Genomic DNA, 24,786 nt, shown 5'->3' on the forward strand with positions numbered 1-24,786 from the left:
AGGAACATGAGTGTTGGGGTGTGGGCATGTGTGTGTTGGGGCAGAAACATGTGTGTTGGGGGCGGGAACGTGTGTTGGGGTGGGAACGTGTGTTGGGGTGGGAACGTGTGTTGGGGTGGGAACGTGTGTTGGGGTGCGTGCTTGCATGTGTATGCCTGTTGGGGTGGGAACATGGGTGTTGGGGTGGGAACATGCATGTTGGGGCAGGAACATGTGTTGGGGTGTGCGCTTGTGCGTGTGTGTATATTGGGGTGTCCTCATGCATGTTGCAGTGCAAACATGTGTGTTGGGGCGTGAACGTACATATCGGGGTGCATGCTTGCATGTGTGTGTGTGTTGGGATGTGTACATGCATCCTGGGGGATGAACATGCTTGTTGGGGTGCATACATGTGTGTTGGGGTGTGCACTTGTGTGTGTGCGTGTTGGGGTGTGTACATGCATGTTGGGGTGCATGCTTGCATATGTATGCATGTTGGGGTGTCAGCATGCACGTTGGGGTGTGAACATGCGTGTTGGGGTGCAGGCATGTGTGTAGAGATGCATGCTTGCATGTGTATGTGTGTTGGGGTATGTACATGCATGTTGGGGTGTCCTCTTGTGTGTGCATGTTGGGGTGTAAACGTGTGTTGGGGTGCAGACATGTGTGTTGGGGTGTGAAGACGTGCTGGGGTGTGCACTTGCGTGTGTGCGCATGTTGCAGTGCATAAATGCATGTTGAGGTGCATACATGTGTGTTGCAGTGCATGATTGCATGCGTGTGCATGTTGGGATGTATACATGCATGTTGGGCTGTGTACATGCATGTTGGGGTGCATACATGTGTGTTGTGGTGTGTGTTTGGGTGGGTGTGCAGTTGAGGCATGTACATGTGTGTTGGGGAGTGCACTTGTGTGCATGTGCGTGTTGGGTTATGTACATGTGTGTTGGGTTATGTACATGCATTTTGGGCTGTGTACATGCATGTTGGGGTGCTTGCTTACTTGCGTGTGCATGTTGGCATGTGTACATGCGTGTTGGGCTGTGTACATGTATGTCGGGGGCGTGCCTCCTCCTGTTGCTTTGCACGCCGGGGTGTTTGCACGCGCGTTCACGCCCGCAGTGTGTGCACGTCGGGCTTCTTCCACGCGCGCCGCTTGGCCCTCTCACGCCAGCGCACACACGTGTGCGTGCCAGCCTTGCACACCCATGTGCGGGTCCACCCATGTGCACGTGTGTGTGTCCGCGTGGGGACGCGCTCGGCCGTGTGCGCACTGCAGCCAGCTGGGAGCAGGGACCCCGCAGCACCCCGGGGCCAGGGGCCCCCTCAGCGCCCTCTCCCCACACTCCCTGCAGCCTTTCCTCTTCCTCCTCTTCCTCTTCCTCTTCCTCTTCCTCTTCCTCTTCCTCTTCCTCTTCCTCTTCCTCTTCCTCTTCCTCTTCCTCTTCCTCTTCCTCTTCCTCTTCCTCTTCCTCAAGCTCCAGCCAAAGGGGAGCATCAGCTCCTCTTGCCTCCTGAGCCTTCAGCAAACACCGAACCTTCAGTTTTCATGCTGTGGTGTTTTGGCAATTTTTATTTTTTGTTTTGTTTTTTTTTTGAGGGGGTTGTTGAGTTCCTTTTTTTTTCTTTTTTTTTTTTAAGCTTTTCCCCCTCCAATAGAATTTCCAGCCCTGAGGGGGTTTACAGCAAACCCTGCGGCGAGTGGGATCCAGCGCCTGGCACCCCTCTCTCCGCCAGCGTGGCCGGGGGCGGGGGGGTGTGCAGGAGCGGGAGTTGTCCCACCCCACGCCACAGCGGAAACGCCGATTTTTTTTTTTTTTTGGCTCTAATGGGGATTTCTTGAAAAGATGTGGGGTTTTTTTTCCCCCCTTGGCCATAGGGCAGGTGGGGGTCCCGCACCCCGTGCCGGTGGCCGCCGCATCCCCGGCGTCCCTTGTGCGACACAGGGGGGGTGGCTCTCGGTGCGGGGTCCCCCCTCGGCTCCCTGCTTGGGGGGGGGTCCAGCCTCCCTCCTCTTCCTCAGCGCCTTCATTCAGCTTCGGCTTTTCTCCGGGGGACCCGCTGCCCCCCGGGGTGGGGTTTCACCCAGGGACCGCCGAGCCCCTCCCGGCACAGCCCCCAGGAGCCTCCGTGGCTCCGAAGTGGCCGAGACGGATGATTACAATAAAAAGAGATGAAAATAAAAAGCTGTTTTATTAAAAGTAATAACAGCGGTTCTCCTCGGGAGAGGCGGCTTGTGGGCGATGCAGGTTGTGTCCGGATCGGCATGGCGGGGGGGGGGAACACACAAGGATGGGGGGGGACGCTGGGGGGAGCGTGGCTGTGCCGTGGGTTCCTCTCACCCCAAATCCAGCCAAATTCTTCCCGTGGTGCTGGAGGGTCTCGAGGGGCCCCACGGAGCTGCCACCCCCCCCCACCTCCCTGTCCCCCCCCCCCTTCCCACTCTTGCAGCCGCCCGGAGGAATTTGAGTAGGAGAGGAGATGGCCGCGGAGTGGAGAGGAATATGAAGGAGTTTGTCGAGCACGGAGGAAGGGGAGAGAGGTCAGGGAGGAGTGGCGGTGGCCGCCGGGAATTTGCTGACGGGAGGAGAGGAGAAAGCCACGGCGGGGGCAGCCGGGGGACGGGGACTTGGGGGGCAGCCTGGGCCCCCCTCCAAACCCCTCAACTTTGCCAGATTGAGGGGGGCAAAGTCCCCGTGGGGCAGCGTGGCCTGGCCGGCTTGGCGTTAGGCCCATCAACCCCGGCGTCGGGGCGCATTGAGCAAACCCGTCCCGGCCGGCGCGGCCCTGGGGACACCCTTCGTGGCAGGGTCCCCGCGGTGCCGGGCGAGGGGTCCCTTCTCCCTCAGGCTCCGAGGCTGGGGGGGGGGTGCCCGGCGCCCCCCAGCACCGTGCGGAGCCGCGACTGGCATCGGCAATTTTTGTTTTCTCCCGCTCGCCAAGCACCGGAGGCGGAGCAGGATCTCCCGCGGTGCGCGGCGGGCCGTGAAAGCCCATCTGCGCCAATAATAATAACAATCATAATGATATTTATACAGAGCCTAATGTCTCCGAGCAGCTTCCAGAACCCATTTGGAGGCAGCCGCTCGCTTTTCCTCATTACGAGCGACGCGCTGGAGCGGAATGGCTAACGAAGCCGCTCGTTAGCCGGCCCCGGTCCGTGCCGGGTCAGCACTGCGGGGCCCTGGGGAGTCTCAGTGCCTGATGCTCCTGCTGCGGCTGAAGCGGGGTGGAGGGGAAGGGATTTCACACAACAAATAATTTGAGATATATTTTGGCTTATGAAAAGCACCTCGGCAGGGAAAGGCAGGTGAATTCCCCGCTTAAATGAGCAGCCAGGCTGGAGCAGTCTGTATACCCCAGCCCTTCAGACCCGCGTTAGGCCTCTTTATTATTATTATTATTATTTATTTTTTTTAAAAAAAGCAATTACTAGGAAGCCTCTTTGCCTGCATTCGTGTGCTCCTGCCGGCGTGACCTCTATTCCACGGTAATTAAGTGCCTTCCAGGAGGGGCTGCGGCGGGCGCTGCTTGCCCAGCTCCTGCCTGCTCGGTGGATGGTGATTTGCAAAGAGCTGCAGGAAACTCGATTTCCTAAGGAAAGGCAGCTCCTCTCGCCACTCCGGCCTCCTTCCCCCCTGCCAATAACTCCTCAACTGCTTGGCTGATTTAAAACAAATTTCACAAGCGGGTCAAAGTCACCGGGATAAAGGAGATGGGGCGAGAAGGGGGCTGGGGAGAGCTGCTGGGTCTGCGCTCGGTAGGCTCAACTCTATATTAGACATCAGAGCATCCCCACTGGGCGCCAGAGCCTCCACAACTCGCTGATGCTGTTTTTTCTTTATTTCCTTTATTTTTTTGGCACACAGATGTGCCCTAGGGAGAGGTGGTTGAGGTGGGGTTCCAGCCTGGGAGATGCTCCCGGGGGGACCAGACGCTTTGGCTTCCCCAGCCTGTTTCGGGGTGGGTGCTGGGTGCCAGCTGGGTGCTGGGTGCCAGCTGGGTGCCAGGTGCCAGCCGGGTGCTGGGTGCCAGCTCGCAGCTGGGTCCTCACGGAGGCATTTGCTAAACGGACACCAAACAGATGGGGACGTGCCGGAGAGCCCCCGCGGGGCTGGTGGGCTGTGGCATCCATCGCTGCCTCGAGCGCTGCCGTTCTCAGCCGAGCCGGGGTGGATGCAGTCGGGCCCTGCCCCGGCCATCGCGACCCCGACCCCAGCACCCCAAACTGCTCACCCAGCCACCCCCCGACAGCACCTTGGACTAAAAGGGGGGGGGGGGGGGAAAAATCCTCTTTCCCTGCCCCTAGCCCCAGACGGCGGCCGAGCGCTGAGCCTGGTTTGCCAGCGCTAATCCCGTCCCCGTAACCCACTGCCCCTCCTTCCCCGTCACCACGATCGGGGTTTCCTCCACGAAGGGTTCCTCGAGACACGTCCCTTTGCTCCTCGCTGCCTCAGTTTCCCCATCTCCCAAATCCTGCTGCTCCCTGGTGCGGGGCTCAGACAAGAAAAGCAGATTTGGGTGTCGCAGGGTGAAAAGGGGACACGTCACCCAGCATCTCCGGTCCCCGGGGGGGGGCCACGTGCCGTCTAGCCGGCGATTTAACCAAAACACCATTTCCAGCATCACCCCAGGGCTGGTCCAGCCCCGGCTCTGAGCATCACCTCCCTCCACCCCGCCCGGCACGAGCAGCCACCACAGGGGTGCCACCACCTTTTAATATTTATTTTTCCCCCCCTCACGCTAATTTCTGGCGTGTGCTTACATCTTCTAACTAGGGTTTTATTTGTCGCGTTTGTTTGTTTGCCTCCCGGGCTCGGCTCTCGGACAGAGGTGCTAATAAAGAAGACATCTGTCACCGGGATTAGATCGTGTTCTTGTTAACACGCTGTTTCCTTTAAATAAATAATTGTCTCCCAAACTGGCATTCAATTATTAAAGCAAACACTGGCGCAGGCCTGGCGCGCGGGTGATGGGTGGACGGGATCCCGTGGGGACCCGGCGGGGCGGTCGGGGTGGCCTTTGCACTGGAGCATCCCCAGGGAGACCCGTCCCCGTCCCCATCCCCTCCCCGGGGACAAATCCTGCTCTCCCACTGCAAATAACCATGCGGCACCCCAGTCTGCCATTAAAACCCCCAGCTCTCCCACGTGAATTTTCCTCTCTCCTGCCTCCCCCCGCCCACATTCATCATCCTCCAAAACTGATTTAATTGTCTCTGTCACAGGCTGTGCCTCGTCACGGGGAAAGCACAACCCCATCCCATCGCCCCACGAGGTCGAGCCGTGCTTAATGTATTATTTCAATCAGCTCTGCTCCTGGAATGATCACAAAATCACAGAATCATTTAGGTTGGAAAAGACCTTTAAGATCATCGAGTCCAACCGCTAACCCAGCGCTGCCAAGTTCCCCTCTCAACCACGTCCCCGAGCGCCACGTCTACACGTTTTTTAAACCCCTCCAGGGACGGTGACCCCACCGCTGCCCTGGACAGCCCGTTCCAGTGCTTGACAACCCTTTTGGTGAAGAAATTTTTCCTCATCTCCAACCTAAACCTCCCCTGGCTCAACTTGAGGGTGTTTCCTCTCATCCTCTTGCTTGTTGCTTGGGAGAAGTGACCGACCCCATGCGGCTACAACCTCCTTTCGGGTTATAGTGAGTAGCAGTGATTTCCAAGAGCGATAAGGTCTCCCCTGAGCCTCCTTTTCTCCAAGGCTGAACCCCTCCAGTTCTCTCAGCGGCTCCTCATCAGACTTGCTCTCCAGACCCTTCACCAGCTTCCTTGCCTTTCTCTGGACACTCCCCAGCACCTCAATGTCTTTCTTGTAGCGAGGAGCCCAAACCTGAACCCACTATTTGAGGTGTGGCCTCACCAGCGCCGAGTCCAACGAGATGATCGCATCCCCAGTCCCGCTGGCCACGTTATTTCTGACACAAGCCAAGGTGCTGTTGGCCTCCTTGGCCGCCTGGGCACACCACCAGCCGGCTGTCGACCAACACCCCCAGGTCTTTTTCCACCACTTTCCAGCCCCTCCGCCCCCAGCCTGTCACATTCCAGGGGGGTGTTGTGACCCAGGTGCAGGACCCGGTACCCAGCCTCGCTGAACCTCGTACAACTGGCCTTGGCCCATCGCTCCAGCCTGTCCAGACCCCTCTGCAGAGCCTCCCTACCCTCCAGCACATCAACGCTCCCGCCCGACTTGGTGTCACCTGCAAACTTACTGAGGGTGCACTCGATCCCCTTGTCCAGCCCAATAAAAATATTAAACAGAACCGGGCCCAGTTAAACAGAACTGCCCAAGCCAGGAGCAGCCAGTTTCTCCAGGAGAATGCTGTGGGAAATGGAGTCAAAGGCTTTGCTAAAGTCCAGGCAGACAACCTGCACAGCCTTTCCCTCATCCGGTAACCGGGTCACCTTGTCACGGAAGGTGACACCAGGTTTGTCAGGCAGGTCCTGCCTTTCATAAACCCGTGCTGCCTGATCGCCTGGTTGTCTCGTACAGACACCCGGGACCCCCCCGGTGAGCCCGGATTGCTGAGAAATGATGGGAAGTGGCTCCCTCAGCACCCCTGGCTGGATCCCATCCGCCCCGTAGACCTGTGTGTGTTTAAGGGGTGTAGCAGCTCGCTGACCATTTCCCCTCGGATTGTGGGGGCTCCGTTCTGCTCCCCGTCCCTGCCTCCAGCTCAGGGGGCTGGGTACCCCGAGAAAAAAACGGTCTTGCTATTACAGATGGAGGCGAACAAGGCATTAAGTACCTCAGCTTTTCCTCAGCCTTTGTCGCTATGTTTTCCCCCGCATCCAACAAAGGATGGAGATTCTCCTTAGCGCTCCTTTTGTTGTTAATATATTTATAGAAACATTTTTTTACTGAATAAGAGCCAGAGCAAAGAGATTAATTGAAAGAGGCTGCAATTCCCGCGCGCCGGTGGCAGGGAGAGGGATGGTTCAATCGGAGGAGTCCCCTCCCGGGGCTCGTGACTTTGTGCTTTGCCTCTGCGTCGGGGTCGTGGCTGTCACACTCCTCGGGTGACACTTTAATTACACCCAGGACCTGGTAGAAATATGGTTCTTGATGTGCTTGAGACATCGAGAGCAACCCCAGGCTGCTGGCAGGGAGGATTTAGGCTTGTTGGGGGAGATGGAAACTCGTGCTTGCCGGGCGATGATTATAATGGCAATAAAACATATGGCCAGCGTGGTGTGCCATAGCTTGCAGGCCATAAAGCACAGGTAACGAGCCCGGGGCTGCCGTGGGGTTGCTTGAGGTGTTTGGGGTGCTGGGGGGAAGGCTCACGGATCGTAGGGAGCCCCTCGGGCTCCCCCCTGCAATGGGGAATAGCGGAACGGGGCTGGGAGTGGACGCTGCTTCTCCGGTCATTGCTGCAGGGAGCTGTGGGACCCCGAGATTGCTGTGGGACCCCAGGGTCGCTGTGGGACCCCATGACTGCTGTGGGACCCCGGGATCACTGTGGGACCCTGAGATTGCTGTGGGACCCCAGGATCGCTGTGGGACCCCGGGATCACTGTGGGACCCCACAATTACTGTGGGACCCTGGGATTGCTGCCTGATCCTGGGATTGCTGCGGGACCCCGGGTTTGCTGTGGAACCCCAGGATTGCTGCCTGACCCCAGGATCATTGCGGGACCCCAAGATTGCTGCCCAACCTTGGGATCGCTGTGGGACCCCGGGATTTCTGCCTGACTCTCTGATCGCTGCCCGACCCCGGGATCGCTGTGGGACCCCGGGATCATTGCCAAACCTTGGGATCACTACCCGACCCCAGGATCTCTGCCCAACCCCACGATCGCTGCCTGGCTGGTGCCTGTGGCTGGAAGGAGGGTGCTGAGCGCCCAAAGGTGGGGACGGTCTCCCTGGGACCAGCACAGAGGGCAGGCCAGGCTCCATCCTGCTTGCTACCCAGCGGCTGCCGGCCGGGGCAGCACCAGGGATGGGCTCGGGATGAAACGTCACGGAGAAGCGAAACCCTTGGGTGTCCTGGCAGGGCTCTCCTTCCTAATCGTCCTTATTTGCCCAGGCCTAATTCATAAATCAGCAGGCACGAGTAATTTCCCCAGGAGAGCATTTAGACGGGAGATTGAATGAGTAATTTACTGGGAACATTAAGACGGCACCAGATAACTTATTTATGAGAACTTTTTGACAGATCTGCCGCTCAATAATTTATGCTGCTCAGCATTTAGTCAGGGTCACCAGTAAATAATTCACTTATTATAAACTATAGAAGGTTTTATGAGACGCTGAATTATTATCTTGCACTGGATTTGGGGCTGTAAATATGAAACCGATGATGCCCCAGTAACGGAGGTGTCCCTGGAATGGGTGTGCTGAGACCCGGCGCCGCGGCACGCTCGGTGCAGGGGCTGTGCCGGGATGTGTTTTGGGACTGCCAGGTCCCCCTCGGGGGCTGCAGTGACCTCTGAGAGGAAGAAGCATTGCCACATTTTGGGGCGGCTGCTTGTGCAACGGACGAGGAAACTGGGTTTTATTTTGCACCCTCGAGGGGCTTTCAGCAGAACAGTCTCAGCTTTCCCAACCTGGGGAAACTGAGGCAGGGGAGCCACCGCTCCCGCAGACCCGAATACGCTGCCGTGGGGATGGGCCCTGCGGGGCGGTGACACCGGGGGGGCTCAGCCCCCCAGCCTCGGCTCCCTGGTCATGACGTGGATGACAGCCACCAGCACCAGCAGCGGCCCGAAGACGGCGGCCACGAGATACCCCTTCACCACGCAGTAGCGGTCCTGCGCCCCGCACGCCCCCGGCCCCCCACCATTGCCCGGGGGCTGCCCCCCAGCAGCTCCCTGCGTCACGGTGTCGGTGTCGAGGGGCTCGGTCACTCCCCGGGGTCCTGCCGTGCTCCTGCTCTGTCCTCCTGTGTCACTGGTCCCGGTCACCATCTTGGGTGAGTCATCTGGGGGACATGGGGCGGGACGTGAGCTGTGGGGCAGGTGGCTGTTTTGGGGATGGGGAGGGGTCTGGGTGCCACCAGGGATGGGGGAAACACCCCAGGGGGGGTCTGAGTGCCACCAAGGATGGGGACAGCAAGTGCAGCACCCCAAGGGGGGTCTGGGTGCCACCAGGGATGGGGACAGTGGGTGCAGCACCCCAGGGGGGGTCTGGGTGCCACCAGGGATGGGGACAGTGGGTGCAGCACCCCAGGGGGGGGTCTGGGTGCCACCAGGGATGGGGACAGTGGGTGCAGCACTCCAGGGGGGGTCTGGGTGCCACCAGGAATGGGGACAGTGGGTGCAGCACCCCAAAGGGGGTCTGAGTGCCACCAAGGATGGGGACAGCAAGTGCAGCACCCCAGGGGGGGTCTGGGTGCCACCAGGGATGGGGACAGTGGGTGTAGAACCCCAAGGGGGGGTCTGGGTGCCACCAGGGATGGGGACAGTGGGTGCCACAGCCCAGGGGGGTCTGGGTGCCACCAGGGATGGGTGCAACACCCCGGGGGGGTGGGGTCTGGGTGCCACCAAGGATGGGGACAGTGGGTGCAGCACCCCAGGGGGGGTCTGGGTGCCACCAGGGATGGGGACAGTGGGTGCAGCACCCCAGGGGGGGTCTGGGTGCCACCAGGGATGGGGACAGTGGGTGCAGCACCCCAGGGGGGGGTCTGGGTGCCACCAGGGATGGGGACAGTGGGTGCAGCACTCCAGGGGGGGTCTGGGTGCCACCAGGAATGGGGACAGTGGGTGCAGCACCCCAAAGGGGGTCTGAGTGCCACCAAGGATGGGGACAGCAAGTGCAGCACCCCAGGGGGGGTCTGGGTGCCACCAGGGATGGGGACAGTGGGTGTAGAACCCCAAGGGGGGGTCTGGGTGCCACCAGGGATGGGGACAGTGGGTGCCACAGCCCAGGGGGGTCTGGGTGCCACCAGGGATGGGTGCAACACCCCGGGGGGGTGGGGTCTGGGTGCCACCAAGGATGGGGACAGTGGGTGCAGCACCCCAGGGGGGGTCTGGGTGCCACCAGGGATGGGGACAGTGGGTGCAGCACCCCAGGGGGGGTCTGGGTGCCACCAGGGATGGGGACAGTGGGTGCAGCAGATGAGAACAGACACTGAAAGAGGAAAGGGGAATTTCTCCACCAGGCACATGACCGTCCTGGGCTCGTCCTCATGGTCGAGGGGCGGTTGCAGGGGTGGGCTTGGGGCTGGGGACCTCATGCAGTGGCAGCCCACCCACATGGGGACATGCCCGGGGTGAACGGAACCCAAGCCTGGTCCCCGTGCCCCTCCTCCCACCATCCTCGGACTCACCATGAACCAGCAAAAAGTAGCAAAAGGTCTTTGGGTTGGTGGGGTCAGACGAGGTGTCCACGACCACCTTGTACCTCCCGCTGTCCACCAGCTCCAGGGGTCTGATCTCCAGGGACAGGTTGGTGGAGTGAATGAACAGCCGGCTGTGGAAGTGGGGCAGGTAGTTGGTGGTGACCATCTTCTGCCTGGGCTTGGCCTCGGCGATGTGGGTCTCCCAGGACATCCAGGTGACCCGCACGATGGCCTCAGTCATGGGGTGCAGGGCCGGGAAGAAGAGGGACTGTCCCTTCAGCCCCTCCAGCATCTCCGTGCCACAGCAAAGCTGCAGACCTGCAAGGCACCGGGTGCCAGGAGACGGTTGGGGTGGGGACACACCACCACAGCAGTGACTGCAAGGACGAGGGAGGTCTCTATCCCATGCCCTCCCCCCCCCACACAAAAAAAAGCACCCCAAAGCATCCCTGGGGAGGGATGCTGGCGCAGCCAGGATGCTCCAGCCCACCTACCCTGACATCCTGCGGGGATAAATGGCCCACTCAAGTCCCAGGAGCATCCTTACCCCCAGCCAGCAGCACGCAGAGGAGAAGCATGGCTCCAGTCATGTCCCCTCCTTGCGTGGGGGTGGCTGAGCAGACACTACCATCCCCAACCCACCGGGCTGAGCTTAGAAAATGCCTCTGGGGATGGGGGCAACGCTGATAAAGAGGGATTGCACAAGGCTCCCTGCCAGGAAGGACATGGGTGCTGGTGGGGGCGAGAGAAGTGGTGACTTAGCGGGTGGGACTGGTTTCATGGAGGAAGCTGGTGTCTGGCAGGATGTGACAGGGTCTGACTCTGCCCTGGGATGAGCAGGAGGTGAAACAGCAGCTCCTACTTCCCCAGGATCTTGCGGGGATGATGAATAACCCGGCGGAGGCGACGGGAAGCAGGGGTTTAAGATCCCACTTGGGGGGGATGCAACTGGCTGGGGGACACGGGCAGAGCTGGGGCTGGGGTCCTTCCCCTGGACATCCCAGCCCTTTTCCCGTCGGAACCAGCTGGGAGCAGGGACACGGCTGCAGGACAGGTGAATTTTAGCTGGGGCCACGGGAGGTTCAGTCCTTGTATGAGATGCTCTCCGTGGAAACTTGCTTTCCCCTGGATGCTATCCCCTCAACAATGCATCCTCCATCCCTATCCTGCTCCGAAGCGAAGGTTCCCACCCAGTTATTTCTTCCCCGAGTGATGTGGGATCAGTGCAGGGAGCCAGCTCCTGTGGGATGGGTGCTGGGGGGGGGGCTTCAAGGACCTCAATCAAGGCCAGGCTCAAGCCCCCCCAGGGACAAACCCAGCCCGGCTGCCACAGAGCGCGGTCGCATGCTGCCACCTCTCGGGCAGAGCCACGCGCCAGCCTGGAAGAGTATTTTGGTTAAAAAAAAAAAAAAAAAAATGTGGCTTTTCCTCCCTCCATGGTTTAGAAGCGGAGCACAGACGGGATGCTGCGGGGACGGGCTGCAGGCCTATTAAAACAGAAAAGCATTCGGAAAGCTGCCTGGCTGAGAATGGAGGGGGGGGGGGGGAGGGGGGCTGTGGGGGTCCCCAGGGGGACCCCGATGGTGACATCTGTGTGAAAACCTCGTGCGGGATGGCCGCTCGCTTCCCACTCCCATCCTGCAGCACCACCTGCCCCGTGCAGCCGCGATCCTGAACACCGGAGGGACACCGGGGCCGGGGAATCAGCCCCGTGTCCCCAAGCCAGGAGCAGCTCTGCCTGCACAGACCCCCCCCCCTCAACACACACACAACCCCCCAACCCTCCACCGCCCTGCTCGCCCGCGCAGCTCCTGGGCCAAATTTAGCTGGAAGGGGAAGGAGAAACTGCGTGGATGATGCGCTGAATAAAAACACCCTCTGCAATGCGGTGCCTCAAGCATGCAGCGTCTTCCCTTCCTCCTCAACGTGGTCCACGAAATGTGGTAAATGTTCCCCTTTCTTTCCTTTCCATTTTTCCCCCGCCTCGTGCGCTCCCCGGGCAAAGCTTCTCCAGCCCAAGGAAGGTCCCCTTGATGTAAATTGTTCCCTACATGCTGAATGGAGCTGCAGACAAAAGCTCTAATTAATCGGCTCAGCCCCTTCTCTGGAGCGGAGGTTTTCAACCTTGCAAAACGCTGCTTTTCCCTTTGTAGCCTTAATTAGGTTTTTGGTTTTTTTTTTTTTTTTTTGCTCCTCTGCCGGCGAGGGGGAGGAAGGGGCTGTGGGAGCCGGCGCGTCCCACGTCACTGCGTGGGGAGGGAAAGATGCTGAAGCTCCTTCCAGCTGGCTCCGGCTTGTGGGGGGGGGGTCAGGCCGTGCCTCAGTTTCCCCCCACACCCCCCACCCCCAGTGGGGTTGAAGCTGTTGCACCCTGGTTGCTGTAGGAAACCTGCTCCGGCTGCTGGAGAGGCTGAGCAGATCCCATCCCGCCCCGCTCCCCGTGCCGTGGCCTTTTCCCAGAACTTTTCCTGGGCATCTGCCCCTTTCGCAGCCGTTCGCCCGGTTCTCAGCAGAACCAGCCAACAGCCCCTGCGCCCGGGGTGGCCGTTCCGCAACGGGGAACCCCGACTCCCCCCCCCCCCCCCCCCCATACATCACCCAGTTCCCAGGCAGGGTTTCCCTGCCCGGCAGCAGGGCTGGGGGATGGCTCGGGCCACCGCGACGGCAATGAGCTTACCGTAAGGTGATTAGCGGGGGCGGATCGGAGGGCAGAAGCAGACGGCGGGGAGATCGGATTAGGGGCTCCCAGCCCCGGCGCCTCTTGCTCTCTTCCAGCGCTCCCCAAGACCCACCAGCCCCGAACGATGCTGTCGGGCAGGGGACACAGTGAGCACGGGGGACACTTGGCTTCAGTGGGGCTGTGGCATCCCCGATATCGCAGGAAAAGCCGAGAGTACCGCTGAATCATGGTAAAAATCACGCTCAGGACAAGCTCATTAATATCTACACCAGTGATTTAATGAGGTGGTTTCTGGCGGCCGGGGTTAGATAAGGGACCCACAAACTGCTGCTGCGCCCAGATGACACGATGCTCCTTCCACGTGGCTCCCTGTCCGTGGTTTATCTCTACGCGGCAGATCTGGAGTCGGGAGATTTGGGAGAGGGAATAAATCTCTGGCGACGAGCAGGCGACGCGCCGATCTGCTTCGTGAAAGGATGGGGAGGAGAGCTGGCGTGAGGCTGGGGCGATGCTCCTCAGTCCCCCGCATCCCGGTCCCTGTGGGATGGCTCTGTCCCAGAGCGGGGGGCTGGCAGGACGCCGGGGAGTGGATCATGTCCCCCCTTTGCTCGTGGGACAACCCCACCCTGGGGGTCTCTTCTGGGATGGGGGGGGAAGCTTTGCCCTGGGCTGTTGGGGGGGGGAGCTTCATCCTTTGAGGTGAAACCCCCTGCAGCCCATTTGGTCTGTCCTCTCCCCAGAACAGCTCGGAATTCGTTCGAGAACCCAAAATACAGAATGCTGAGGGGAAAAAAAAAAAACAACTTTTCTTTAATCCATGCTCAGGTGGGTTAACAGCTCTCCACGGTTGGAAGCAGTTCATTTGGTGCGGCGTCTGGAGGCCTGACTTGATCCACAGAGACCCTTTGGGGGTTCGACGAGCGGGGAGAGCCACGGGAAGAGGGTCTGCAGGGCCGGAGGAGGACGTGGGTGACGGCCACGGCTGTGAGCAGGCTGCCCAGCACCAGAAGGCAGAGCAGCCCCTTCACTCTGCAGTAGGGCCACAAACTGCCTGTAAATAGATAGAAACAGGGTGGTGGTGGGGGGGCATCCCCTGCCCCCCCAGGGGCACCGAGGCCAGGTTGCCCACAGCACAGACTCAGAGCATCTGTGGGGACTGATCCTTCCACGTCCCCACCACTGCCAGCACCGATTCCCAGCCACACAGCACCTCACACGCCGGCTGCACGCTTCTCTGCGCCCGCAGCCCGTGGCTACATCTCCCACTTATTTATCCCGGATGGATTTAAACCCCAAACCTCCTTTTGGAGCTGAAGAGGGGCAAGAAACCTCTCCCCAAAATGATTTTTTTTCCCTCCACAAACCTGAGGCCGCAGCACGGCAGGCTGCCACGATGTCGGTGCTGGCCGTGTCCCAGCTCACCGGGTTGCTCACGTTGCAGCGGCAGACGGTGGGGTCGGTGTCCCCGCGGACCTGCAGCTGCAGCCGGGACTGGGGCTGCGGGGTTCCCGGGGGATCCCCACCACAGGACCAGCTGTAGGAGACATCGCCGGCACCGGGCACGGTGCAGACCAGCGAGAGGTTGCACCGGTCCTGCTCCCGGTGCAGGATGCGCACGTCCAGGTGCGGCCGGTGGATGGGCTCTGCGGGGACAGAGCCGGTGAGAAGGGATGGGGGGGACAGGGGGACGGGGTGATGGGGACCCAGCTACTCACCCCACACCGACACGTGGAAGCACTGGACAGTGACAACGCCTGAGGAGTCCTCAAAATCTGCCCGATACTCTCCACTGTCTGCCGTGCTAACCGGGCTGATCCGCAGGGAGAAGTTTTCCTGCTGGAATTCAGTTCTCCCAGAAAAAGGACTCATGGAAAACTCGACAGACTGATCATGGTCAGCTGTCAGGATCCGGTGCTGGTATCCCAAATCCAGTTTCGCTTTCCACTCAACCTTCACCCACCCCTTCGGGGGTTTCTCCAGCAGAAGCTGCAGCGTTCCCCCGGCAGACACGGCTTGTTCCCGGCACTTCGGGGATCCTAAAGCAGAGAGGGGTGAGCGAGGGACTGTGGCCCCGGGAGATGCTCCACGGCTGGGGAGGGGGCACGGCCGCTGCCATACAGGGGGTCCCACACCCGGCACAGCCCGGCTCTGTCCGTCCCTGGGGATCTGGGGCTCGGAGCCTCAGGCATCGTGTGCCTCCAGCCCCTCCTTGGCTCCCCCCGGGCGGCCGAGCGCAGTTTGGGAAGCTGTTTTGAGTTTCCCCTTTTCTCATGTCCTCCTACCTTTGGCTGGTGAGAAACAGACGCTCCCAGCTATACCCTCTGGGTGTTGTTTTCTCCTAACAGGTATTTGCTATCCTAGGCTAATAGAAAGGGAATCCCATTTTCCAAACGCAGGGGAAGCTCTGACAAAGCTGTCGCTCACCGCCCTCCCCTGTGCCTCCTACAAGTTAAAGCCTCATGAGCAGAGCATTTTTTCCTAGACATGCAGCCTTTTCTTTAAGAACTGGACAATTTTTCACAATAATTCCATCTCAATGGCCCAATTTAAGCGATACCCGTAGCGCTGAAACTTTCTGACCCTCAAGAAGAGCCTTTTGCTTTCAGCTTCAATTTGTTCAGGTATTTTGTCCTCCCCTGACAACCCAAGAGAGTGCTCTGATCCTGTAACAAGCCCTTTGCTTGCTAGTTCGCACGAGAAAAGAAAACCAAAAACCGGTCCACTGCCACGCACTGACCCTGGGCAAGCTTTTAAAAGCGGTTTCCCAAGGATCTTGCCGGCCCCACGCGGATGCCTGGCGCAGAGGCTGGACACAACTCATTGCAGCTCCCGTGGCAGAGCCGGGTGCCACCTGCACGCACTTACCTCGGGCTCGGCAGAGGAAGAGGAAGGAGAGGAGGAGGAGGAGGACGTCATGCTCCATGGCTCTGCTGGGGCAAGGCAGGAATTGGGGCGGAAGCTCAGGGCAGGCGTGGGGGGAGGCTCAGCCCCAGCTCTGCATCCGCTGCCCCCCACATCTCCTGGGAGCCCCCCCCAGCCCCCTCACCCCGGGTTGGGGGGGGGGGGGGAATCTTTGGGCTCCCCGATGGGCCCGATCCTGCTGCTCGGGGCCGGCAGATGCGTCCACACGTTACAAACCGCCGCCGTGCAGCTTCTCCCGACGCAAGCTGCAAAGGGAAAGCAAAACCCCCCCAAAAACCGCTGCCCCCCCCCCCCCCGCCTCCAGACCTGGGTAATTAGTTTCCTCTGAGGTTTGTAGCCGCCCAGTCCCACAGCCAAGCTCTCTGGGGCAGCTGGCGACACGTCCCTCTGCACCGTGCTCTACTCCTGGGGTACCCCGCCATCCACCCCGGTGGAGGGTTGGGCTGGGGGGGCGGGGGGGGGGACACAGCGGGGGTGAGAGCGGCGACGTGGAGGAGATCACACAGAAGCGGAGGGTGCAAAGGAACCGCAGGCGGGAGAGGAAGTTGCTGCTGGACAGTCGCTGGGGAGGGGGGGGCCGGGGGGGGGGGGGGTTGCAGCTCCCTGGTTGCAGGGAGCTCATTTGAGTGCCCCCCGCTCCCCGGAGATGCGCCGGGATGGGGGTCCCCGGTGCCCGGCGGTGCTGCTGTGCCTGGTGCTGCTGGCCGCGACCGGCGGCCGAGGTGAGGAGGGGGACGCGGTGCTGGGCTCGCTGGGGGAGTCTGGGGGTGGGTGAGCCCCCCCCCCGCGCCGGCGGCATTCGAGGGGGTGCACGGGTGGGGAGCGGGGGGAAAAGGCTGCCTGGCGGTGCCGCTGCCCCCCAAAGCGCCCACAGACACTCAGACCGGGGGAGGGCTGCGGGGTGACGGGGAGCGAGCCAGGCGGAGGGGTCCCTGGGGAGATGAAGCGGGGCTGGGTGATTTTTTGTTTTGTTTTGGTTTGTTTTTCCTTTTTTTTTTTTTTTTGTTTGTTTGGTTTTTTGTTGTTGTTGTTTTTTTGTTTGTTTGTTTTTTTGTTTTGTTTTGTTTTTTGTTTTTCGGATTTTTTTTTTTTTTTTTTTTGGTTTTTCTTTAGTTCTCTGTGCCTGGTCCTGCCCAGAGCAGACGGAGCGGGAGCGGCTCTCGTGCAGTGCCAGTTCCACTTTGCGGGCAGCCTTGCTGCCCCACGGCACATGGGGCTTGGCCGAAAGAAGCCACTTCCCCGCCGGAGCAGCACCCACACCCCGTGGGCAGCACCCACCTTTCCTGCACACAGAAACGCAGTTTTTTCAAGGCTAGGTCTCTCCACCGAGCACACACAGCACTTTTTCCCCCCGTTGATTTCTCCGGAGCTGACGGTAGCTCCTAAAAACAGGAACTTCTGCATGAGGGGAACAGAGAAAAGCCGGGGCTTGGGGGGACCTGGAGCATCTCCCAGCTGCAGACCCTCCCTCGTGCCACCCTTCCCTGCTCTCGATGCGACCAGGCGAGCATCACCTCCACCTTCCCTCTCCCACCACCCCAAGATGCATCTCCCAGCCCCATTACTCACCCCGGTGGTGCAGGGCTGGGGGGAGGCTCTTTGCTGCTCGGGGGTGTACAAGATGGGGTGTTGCTTGCTCGAAGCAGCAGAGCCTGCAGCAGCCACAGGCTCAGCTGAGCTGCAAAACCTCCCCGAAGGTACCAGTGTGGTTAACCTACGGCGTGCTGCACCGGCCTGACCCAGCGCTCGCTCTGGCTATAGGCAGGGGGTTATGATCAGCTCTCCAGGCTGCAGGGTGTTTTTTTTTTTTTTTTTTTTTTGCATCATTTCTTCCCCCATTCTGCACACTCACTTCTCTAGCACCCTGTCTCTGGGCCAGGTCCTTGCTGGAGCAGCTCCAGGAGCCTAGGATGAGGGCATTAAGGTGCCCTCACAGCTTTCTTGGGGTACTAGATGCCTGCAAAGCAGTAGTAAGTGGTAATCCCTCTTTCTCACAGGCTCTTTAGCACCCAAAGTGGTGGGGAGGGCTCCCTTTGTAAGGAGCTGCAGGTCCCAGGTGTGAACCATCTGGGTGGGAACTGATAAATGGTGCCTGCTCCGGAGCATGCTCCTTTATTTCCTCGGGAGATGATGCTTCTGTCTTTGCTTGCTCCAACCTTTCCTATTTCTATATCTGTGGAGTATAGGGGTGTCCCCTCCGCACCCCAGGATGCCATGAGGACAGGCGTCCTCATGCCTGCAGCTTTGCAAAGACCAAGGTTTACGCTGGAGTTGCTGGGGCTCTCCTGGCCGTAGGGGGGAGGTAGCAGAGGTGGTGGCAGGGCTCCGCGTTCACACCGGTTGCACAGAGGTGAAGTCCCCCCCCCCGGAGGCTACAGGATGGGGGGGCTAAGCCGAGCTGCCGGGGGGTTAACACTTGCTAAGCTGGGCTTTGCTGAAGGCTTCAAGGTTCTGGGAGCTGTACTCTGCAAAGTCCACCAACGGCTGAGGCAGCCCCCCACGCTGCCCTGACCACATGCAGCCCTGAGGAAGCCACGAGGCTCTGTGCACACTCTGCACACTCAGCTGTGGGTGATTGTTTGTTTTAGGGGCTTTTTTTTTTTTTTATCTCACTTCTGCCAGAGCCCTTGACATCCGGGGTTGCACTGAAAAGAGGGAGGTGAGCACAGAGACTCAAGAAAAAAAGGGTCCAGTGAGTAAAATTCCTGCTGTTCCCCAGGCTGGATGGGCAAGGAAGGAGCTGGGGCACAAAAGAGCAACTAGATGTTACTATCGGAGGGTCTGTGGCCATCCCTGGCCAGACACACAACCAGCCTGGGATGGTGCAGAGAGAAGGGAACCCCCAACTGGGGGTGCTGATGGGGAACCAGGTTGAGCTTGTCCCTGGGGAGCCAAGGAGGGGCTGTGCTGGGGGTTGCAGGTCCAGGGCACGGGTGGGATCCAGCGGCCGTGCCCCCTCCCCAGCCGTGGAGCATCTCCCGGGGCCACGGTCCCTCGCTCACCCCTCTCTGCTTTAGGATCCCCGAACTGCCGGGAACAAGCCGTGTCTGCCGGGGGAACGCTGCAGCTTCTGCTGGGGAAACCCCCGAAGGGGTGGGTGAGGGTTGAGTGGAGAGCGAAACTGGATTTGGGATACCAGCACCGGATCCTGACAGCTGAGCATAATCAGTCTGTCGAGTTTTCCATGAGTCCTTTTTCTGGGAGAACTGAATTCCAGCAGGAAAACTTCTCCCTGCGGATCAGCCCGGTTAGCACGGCAGACAGTGGAGAGTATCGGGCAGATTTTGAGGACTCCTCAGGCGCTGTCACTGACCAGTGCTTCCACGTGTCGGTGTGGGGTGAGTAGCTGGGTCCCCATCACCCCGTCCCCCTGTCCCCCCCATCCCTTCTCACCGGCTCTGTCCCCGCAGAGCCCGTCCACCGGCCACACCTGGACGCGCGCATCCTGCACCGGGAGCAGGACCGGTGCAACCTCTCGCTGGTCTGCACCGTGCCCGGTGCCGGCGATGTCTCCTACAGCTGGTCCTGTGGTGGGGATCCCCCGGGAACCCCGCAGCCCCAGTCCCGGCTGCAGCTGCAGGTCCGCGGGGACACCGACCCCACCGTCTGCCGCTGCAACGTGAGCAACCCGGTGAGCTGGGACACGGCCAGCACCGACATCGTGGCAGCCTGCCGTGCTGCGGCCTCAGGTAATTTGTCCTCAGGTGTGAAAAAGCAAGATTTAGGGGGGTGGGCAAGCCGCACTGTTTCCAATCCTCTCTCATGGCCCTTCGTCTCCCTTCCTGGGCCAGTGAAACTGTGGAGGACGTCATGCTGATGTTAAAATGCCAGCTTCCCCTCCTGGGAAAGGAAATGTGATAGCTGAGCAAGGGTGAAGTAACCAGGGCTGAGGCTTCCTGGCCAATTCTCTTCCCCTTGCGCTGTCGTCTGTGTGCTGGGATGGAGAATGTGTTCAGCTTGAGGCTTTGCCCCACATCGAAGCTTTACCCTTCTCCTTCCTCTGCAGGGCTTTTCAGTATGATTCCACAGTGGGCAGTGGCCTTGGCCCTGGGGCTGGCACTGGCCACCTCCATAGCCCTCGCTGTCTCCTGTTACTGGTGGAAGAAGCGGAGGAAGGACCCCTCAGGTTTGTCCCGGGGGTTGATGTGGTGGCTCGTGGGACAGGCAGCTGTGGGGTTTTGGCTGTGCGGCCCCTCCTCTCCCTCCCGACTGCTGTCACGCTCCCCACGCTCTCCGTGCTGGCCCTGGGCTTCTCCCTCCTCCTGGGGCTGATGTGGGACAAGCCACTGGGCGCTGTCACCCTCTGCCAGGTGCCACAGAGAGCACGAGGTCTATGCCCATCGCGGCTGACTCAGGGTGATGAGCTGGATGAAGCAGCCAGCACCCCAGGCATTGGTGCCCAAACCTGGAGGCCTCATCCCACGGGGTCTAGAGGGCTGCTTGGGTTTGGATATTCATTTTATGCTGAGCTGGAGCATCCCTCCCCAGCCCCTGCCAGGTGCCAACAAAGTGAAACCTCCCACTGCCAAGGGACCTCTTTCTCCCACCGCTTTGCTTTGCTTGAGGGCTGAACCCCCCCAATCCGGGGGCTCGAACACATCAGCTGCCTTATGCTGACCCTTCAAACTCCCCCAGGACACGTCGAGCAGCCACTGACTGTCTATGAGGAGGTGGGCAAAACCCGAACCAACCGAGACCCCGTGAGTGCTGGGGGTGTCCCTGGGTGCCCCCTCCCTGCATGGCCCAGAGGGACGGGACCTCTGGAAATGTTTGTCACCCCACGTTGGCTCCTTTAACCAGGCTGGGGTTGCTTTCTCCCCCAGAATGGCACCAGTGAAGCCACCGTGGGAGGAAACACCATCTACGCTGTCGTCTGTAACAAGGCTCAGGTAGGGTCAGTCCTGCGCTGGAGTTGGGGGTGGGAATGGAGCTGCTGTGCAGCCCCTGGGCTGGATACATCCACAGCAGCTTCCAAGACACCCCCCCCCACACACCTTTTGCCCCACATTTCTTTTCCTTTCTGCATCTTGACCGTTTTTTTCCCTTGCAGGGACCCAGATGCTCTCAGGAGCCCGAAAGCTGCACCATCTACTCCACGGTTCAGCCCAGCAGGAGGGTGAGGTTGCCCCGCTGTGACCCCGGCCCCTCTGCAGCGGCCCAGAAACCCGGGTCCCCTCGGTTCATCAACCGGGTGCTGGGCTCACCGTCCCGCTCGTGTGTTGCCTAACGGCAGGTTCTTGCTCTGCTCCGCAGTCTCCTTCTCTCAGGAGGAAGAGGCTGGACCGAGCTTTGGTTTCCACTGCCTACGTAGAGGTAACGGGCACCGGAACGGTGAGATGAGCCTTGGGTCTCTCCAAGAGCTCATCAGATTTTGGGGCTGGGGGCGTGTTTAACCCTAACCCTTTCCTTGCAGGCTACGGGGGGTTCTAGACACTGGTGCCCACCGTTGCAGACCTCACCTTTGGCTTCTGCCAGCCATCACCTCTCCTAGTGCCCTGGTTGTCTTGGCAAGACCTGCCCTTCCCTTCGGGCCTCTTCTCCCGGAGCACCCAGAGACCTCCAGCACCCACTGGGATCCCACCCAGCAAAGCCAAGGGCTCGCTCGGGATGGAAACGGTCAGACACGGGTTTCTGCAAGGCTGCGAAACCCCAGCTGCGCCTTGGAGGCTTTCCTGCGAGGGAAGGGGGAAGGACTCGGCGATGGGAACCTGCCTTCGGAGGAGATGGATGTGAAATTGGACCGGCGGGGTTGTGGCGGGGAGAGGATATGTGATGTGCGTGTGATCTGGGGGGGTTTTTTAGGTCTTGACAGGTTCGATACACCTCTGGAATTTATTTTTTAGGTGTGAATATAAGCTGAACTGCATGAGGCAATTGTGGTGCTTGTTTAATTAGCTTAACTGGCTGTTTATAGCCTGAAATGTACCTTGAGCATGGGGAGGGAGTGGGAATTGCCTTGTTTGTCGCTCAGGAGCCTCTGAAGTGATCGCAGCCTCGTGCGGAGATGTGCTTTGCAGAGGTTGTTGAGTGTGTCGGGTAGGGGAGAGGGGGCCCTGGGCAGGACAGTCCCCCGGTGAGCTGAGTCCCAGGATGCTGCCACATCCCTTCCCACCTACGTTATCCCGTGCTCCTCCAACACGAGCGGCCCTGGGAGGAGGAGGTGGAGGAAGAGAGAGGGACTCTGGCTTCAAAGATCTTCCCAAAAGGCAAGATCAAGGGCTTTTCTTCGGGATTAAAATGAAACGTGACACTTTGATGGCAGCATGGGGAGCGGCGGCGGCTCCGCAACGTCCCCGAGTGCCCGAGTGCCTGGATCAAAACAGCTTTGTGGCTGCTCCCTGTGAAACGAGCATTAATTGGGATCATTAACGGAGCTGAGCTGGGAGGCTGGCACGGGGAGGGAAGTGGGGGGGGGGTCTGGCTGCAATTTAGGGGGCTGTGCTGGTGTGGATGGGGGGGTTCAGGCACAGCGTGCCAGTGCTGCCACTGGAGCTGGGCTGGTTTATGCCATCCCGAGTCCCATCCTCTGCTTTTCCCGATGTGCAGGTGTGAAGCAAATACACCTTGCACTGTCAGGGTGCATCCCCCTCCGCACGCAGCCGGCGGCCTCGATGGAGAGGGGGCAGCAGGGCCTGTGGCTGGCTGAATTCGGTGGGAAAAGTTCAGGAAGGACGGAAATCCGTCAGCGCAGGCGCCGGGGATGTGGTGACAGTCTTTGCTGGGCTGCGGCTGCTGCCTGCGAGCGGGGGCTAAAGCAGGAGCCACATCTCAACCCCTCTGCAGCCTGAAACGCCGGGTCCCTGCGCTCCTGATGAGCAGAAACGTCTGAAGGCGACAGCACAGAGCCCGGGGGCTGCTGCATCCATCAGCACGTCGGGCCCCCGCCGCAGCCATGCTCCGTCGCAGCGCTGTAATTGGTGCTAATGACCCTCTTTCTGAATATTGGACATAATTTGCAGCTCTCGCACTGCAAGCACTGAGGCAGCACTTTGCTCCCTGCCAGGGTGTTGTGGTTTAGGCCTGGTTGGCAGCCAACCACAATGCAGCACCTCTCTCTCCCTTCCCCTCCGGCAATGAGAAGGGACAGAGAGCCAGGCTTGGGGTTCAAGATAGGACTGGGATGGGGAAAAATCCCCCTTTTCTGATCACGAGCAAAAGGCAGACTCGTTAGGGGAAGAAAAAAAAGAACATACATTTATTACAGACACTAACAACACATAACAGAGTAGGACAGTGAGAAGCATTGCCACATCTTGAGAACACCTTCCCCCCACCCCTCCCTTCTTCCCGGGCTCAGCTCTGCTCCCGATAGCTCTACCTCCTCCCCCAGTGGCGCAGGGGCAGGGAATGGGGGGTGCAGTCAGTGCTGCCACTTTCTTCATCTTCGGTGAGGGGAGTGTTCGGAACTTGTTCCTCCTGCTCCATCGTGGTCCCCCTCTCACAGGAGACAGTCCTCCACAAACTTCCTCCGACTTCAATTCCTCCCATGGGCCGCAGCGTTCCCCACACTGCTCTGTCATGGGTCACTAACTTCCTCCGACTGGATTCCCTCCCACGGCTGCAGCCCTTCCCGAGCTGCTCCGGCGTGGGACTCCCCCGCGTGCTGCAATCCTCCCAGCGCTGAATTACAGCAGCGGGGCTACCTTTTCCCATGAGAACCCGGCCTTCTTCGGGCACAGCACCTTGATCACTGAGCAGGAGCAACAGGCCATAAATCAGTGTCTGCTCCACCGTAGATCTTCATGGGTGGCAGGGGGGGCCGCCCTGCCGTCTCACCACAGGATACAGGGGGGTCTCTGCTCCGGCACACCTCCCCCCTCCTTTCTTCCTCCGTTCCTCCACTGACCTTGGTGTTCATGCAGCTGCAGCAGCTCCTCCTCACAAGTCCCACTGCCCGTCACCACGTCCCTTCTTAAATACGTTATCGCAGAGGCGCAGCTGATTGGCTCAATTTCCCAAACAGACGTGGAGCTGGCTTGGAGCTGGGGGAGCTTCGAGAAGCTTCTCACAGGGGGCTGCCCCGATAGCCCCCTCCCCTGCCACCAAAAAACTCCACCACTCACTCAACCCAGAACACAGGGGGAATTTGCTTTCCCAGCTCCAGCAGTTCCTATGGGCGTGGGGACGAGCCGGCGGGTGCTCGGCACCGCGGTGCCACCGGATCGGTGCTGGCGAGCCGGCCGCAGCATCGGCACCGCGTGGCTGCTGGCGTGCTGGCACTAACGTCCCCATCCCGTGCTGACACCAGATCTCCCCCCACGCTGGACGGGGACCGCTCGGAGCTGGGATTAAACTGGGCCAGTGCTCAGCGGGTGCCGCCGTCGCCCTTTGTTCATGGCCTGGGTCAGCCCCGGTGCTCTGCGCTCGGGGCCGGGGAGGTGCATGGGAAGATGCTGCGACCGTTTGGCCCCGACACGGGGGCTGTGCTGGCTTCGCTGCCCCACGCGTCCCACGGCTGGTGCCCAACAAAGGCCCTGGAATATTGGCTTTCAGGAAGGAATCCAGGCTGTAATTAAAATCCTTCGTTTTAAGCATCTGCCCTGGTTGGAGTCCGGTGCACTGGAGCTGCAGCTTTAGCATCAGCATGTCATCCCTCTTGTCTCTCTCCCACCCGCACTGGTTGCCTGCAAATCGGGGTCACAGGGACACCCCGACACTGGTGCTGGTGGTCCCCACTCAAGCTGGGGCTGCTCGATGGCACATCCAGGGGCTGGCCCTCGCCGAGGACACGGACCTGGGTTTGCAGGAACTCTGTGGGTTGGTTCCGGCAGCCGCGAAGGGAAAGATGTGGCCCCTGGGCTCAGCGTTTGAGTCACCGTCAGGATGGTGGGGTGACTCTGACGGGAGGGGGGGTTTGGGGTGCTGTGCGTTGGTGTCGCTGCACTGTTACCCTTCCTCCTTTGCAAACCCGG

At 60.1% G+C, this 24,786-nt stretch overlaps 2 protein-coding genes across 4 annotated transcripts; one reads left to right on the top strand and one right to left on the bottom strand.

The window, feature by feature from the left end:
• Positions 1 to 8,108: 8,108 nt before the first annotated feature.
• On the bottom strand, positions 8,109 to 16,464 carry LOC116963990 (natural killer cell receptor 2B4-like). 2 transcript variants are annotated; one of them, XM_042784482.1, is made up of 7 exons: positions 16,181 to 16,464; positions 15,818 to 15,879; positions 14,668 to 14,988; positions 14,317 to 14,595; positions 12,950 to 14,003; positions 10,261 to 10,590; positions 8,109 to 8,913 (listed from the first exon to the last, which is right to left on the bottom strand). In XM_042784482.1, the coding sequence occupies exons 2-5, from the start codon at positions 15,873 to 15,875 to the stop codon at positions 13,783 to 13,785; spliced, it is 879 nt and encodes a 292-aa protein (XP_042640416.1). In that variant the 5' UTR covers positions 15,876 to 15,879; positions 16,181 to 16,464; the 3' UTR covers positions 8,109 to 8,913; positions 10,261 to 10,590; positions 12,950 to 13,782. The 2 variants fall into 2 exon arrangements, with proteins under 2 accessions (XP_042640416.1, XP_042640415.1); XM_042784481.1 differs by having other exon boundaries at positions 15,818 to 15,882.
• A 4-nt stretch (positions 16,465 to 16,468) lies between these two features.
• Positions 16,469 to 21,905, top strand: LOC116964008 (natural killer cell receptor 2B4-like). Of its 2 annotated transcripts, none has more exons than XM_042784476.1 (9): positions 16,469 to 16,596; positions 18,892 to 19,212; positions 19,285 to 19,563; positions 19,881 to 20,000; positions 20,510 to 20,574; positions 20,698 to 20,763; positions 20,925 to 20,990; positions 21,128 to 21,205; positions 21,288 to 21,905. In XM_042784476.1, exons 1-9 carry the CDS (start codon positions 16,521 to 16,523, stop codon positions 21,363 to 21,365), a joined length of 1,149 nt encoding a protein of 382 aa, XP_042640410.1. In that variant the 5' UTR covers positions 16,469 to 16,520; the 3' UTR covers positions 21,366 to 21,905. The 2 variants fall into 2 exon arrangements, with proteins under 2 accessions (XP_042640410.1, XP_042640411.1); XM_042784477.1 differs by having other exon boundaries at positions 21,128 to 21,187; positions 21,288 to 21,903.
• The last annotated feature ends 2,881 nt before the right edge of the window (positions 21,906 to 24,786 follow it).

This window comes from Tyto alba, unplaced genomic scaffold (genome assembly GCF_018691265.1).
Source record: "Tyto alba isolate M040663 unplaced genomic scaffold, T.alba_DEE_v4.0 Super-Scaffold_8, whole genome shotgun sequence".
Classification (NCBI taxonomy): Eukaryota; Metazoa; Chordata; class Aves; order Strigiformes; family Tytonidae; genus Tyto; species Tyto alba.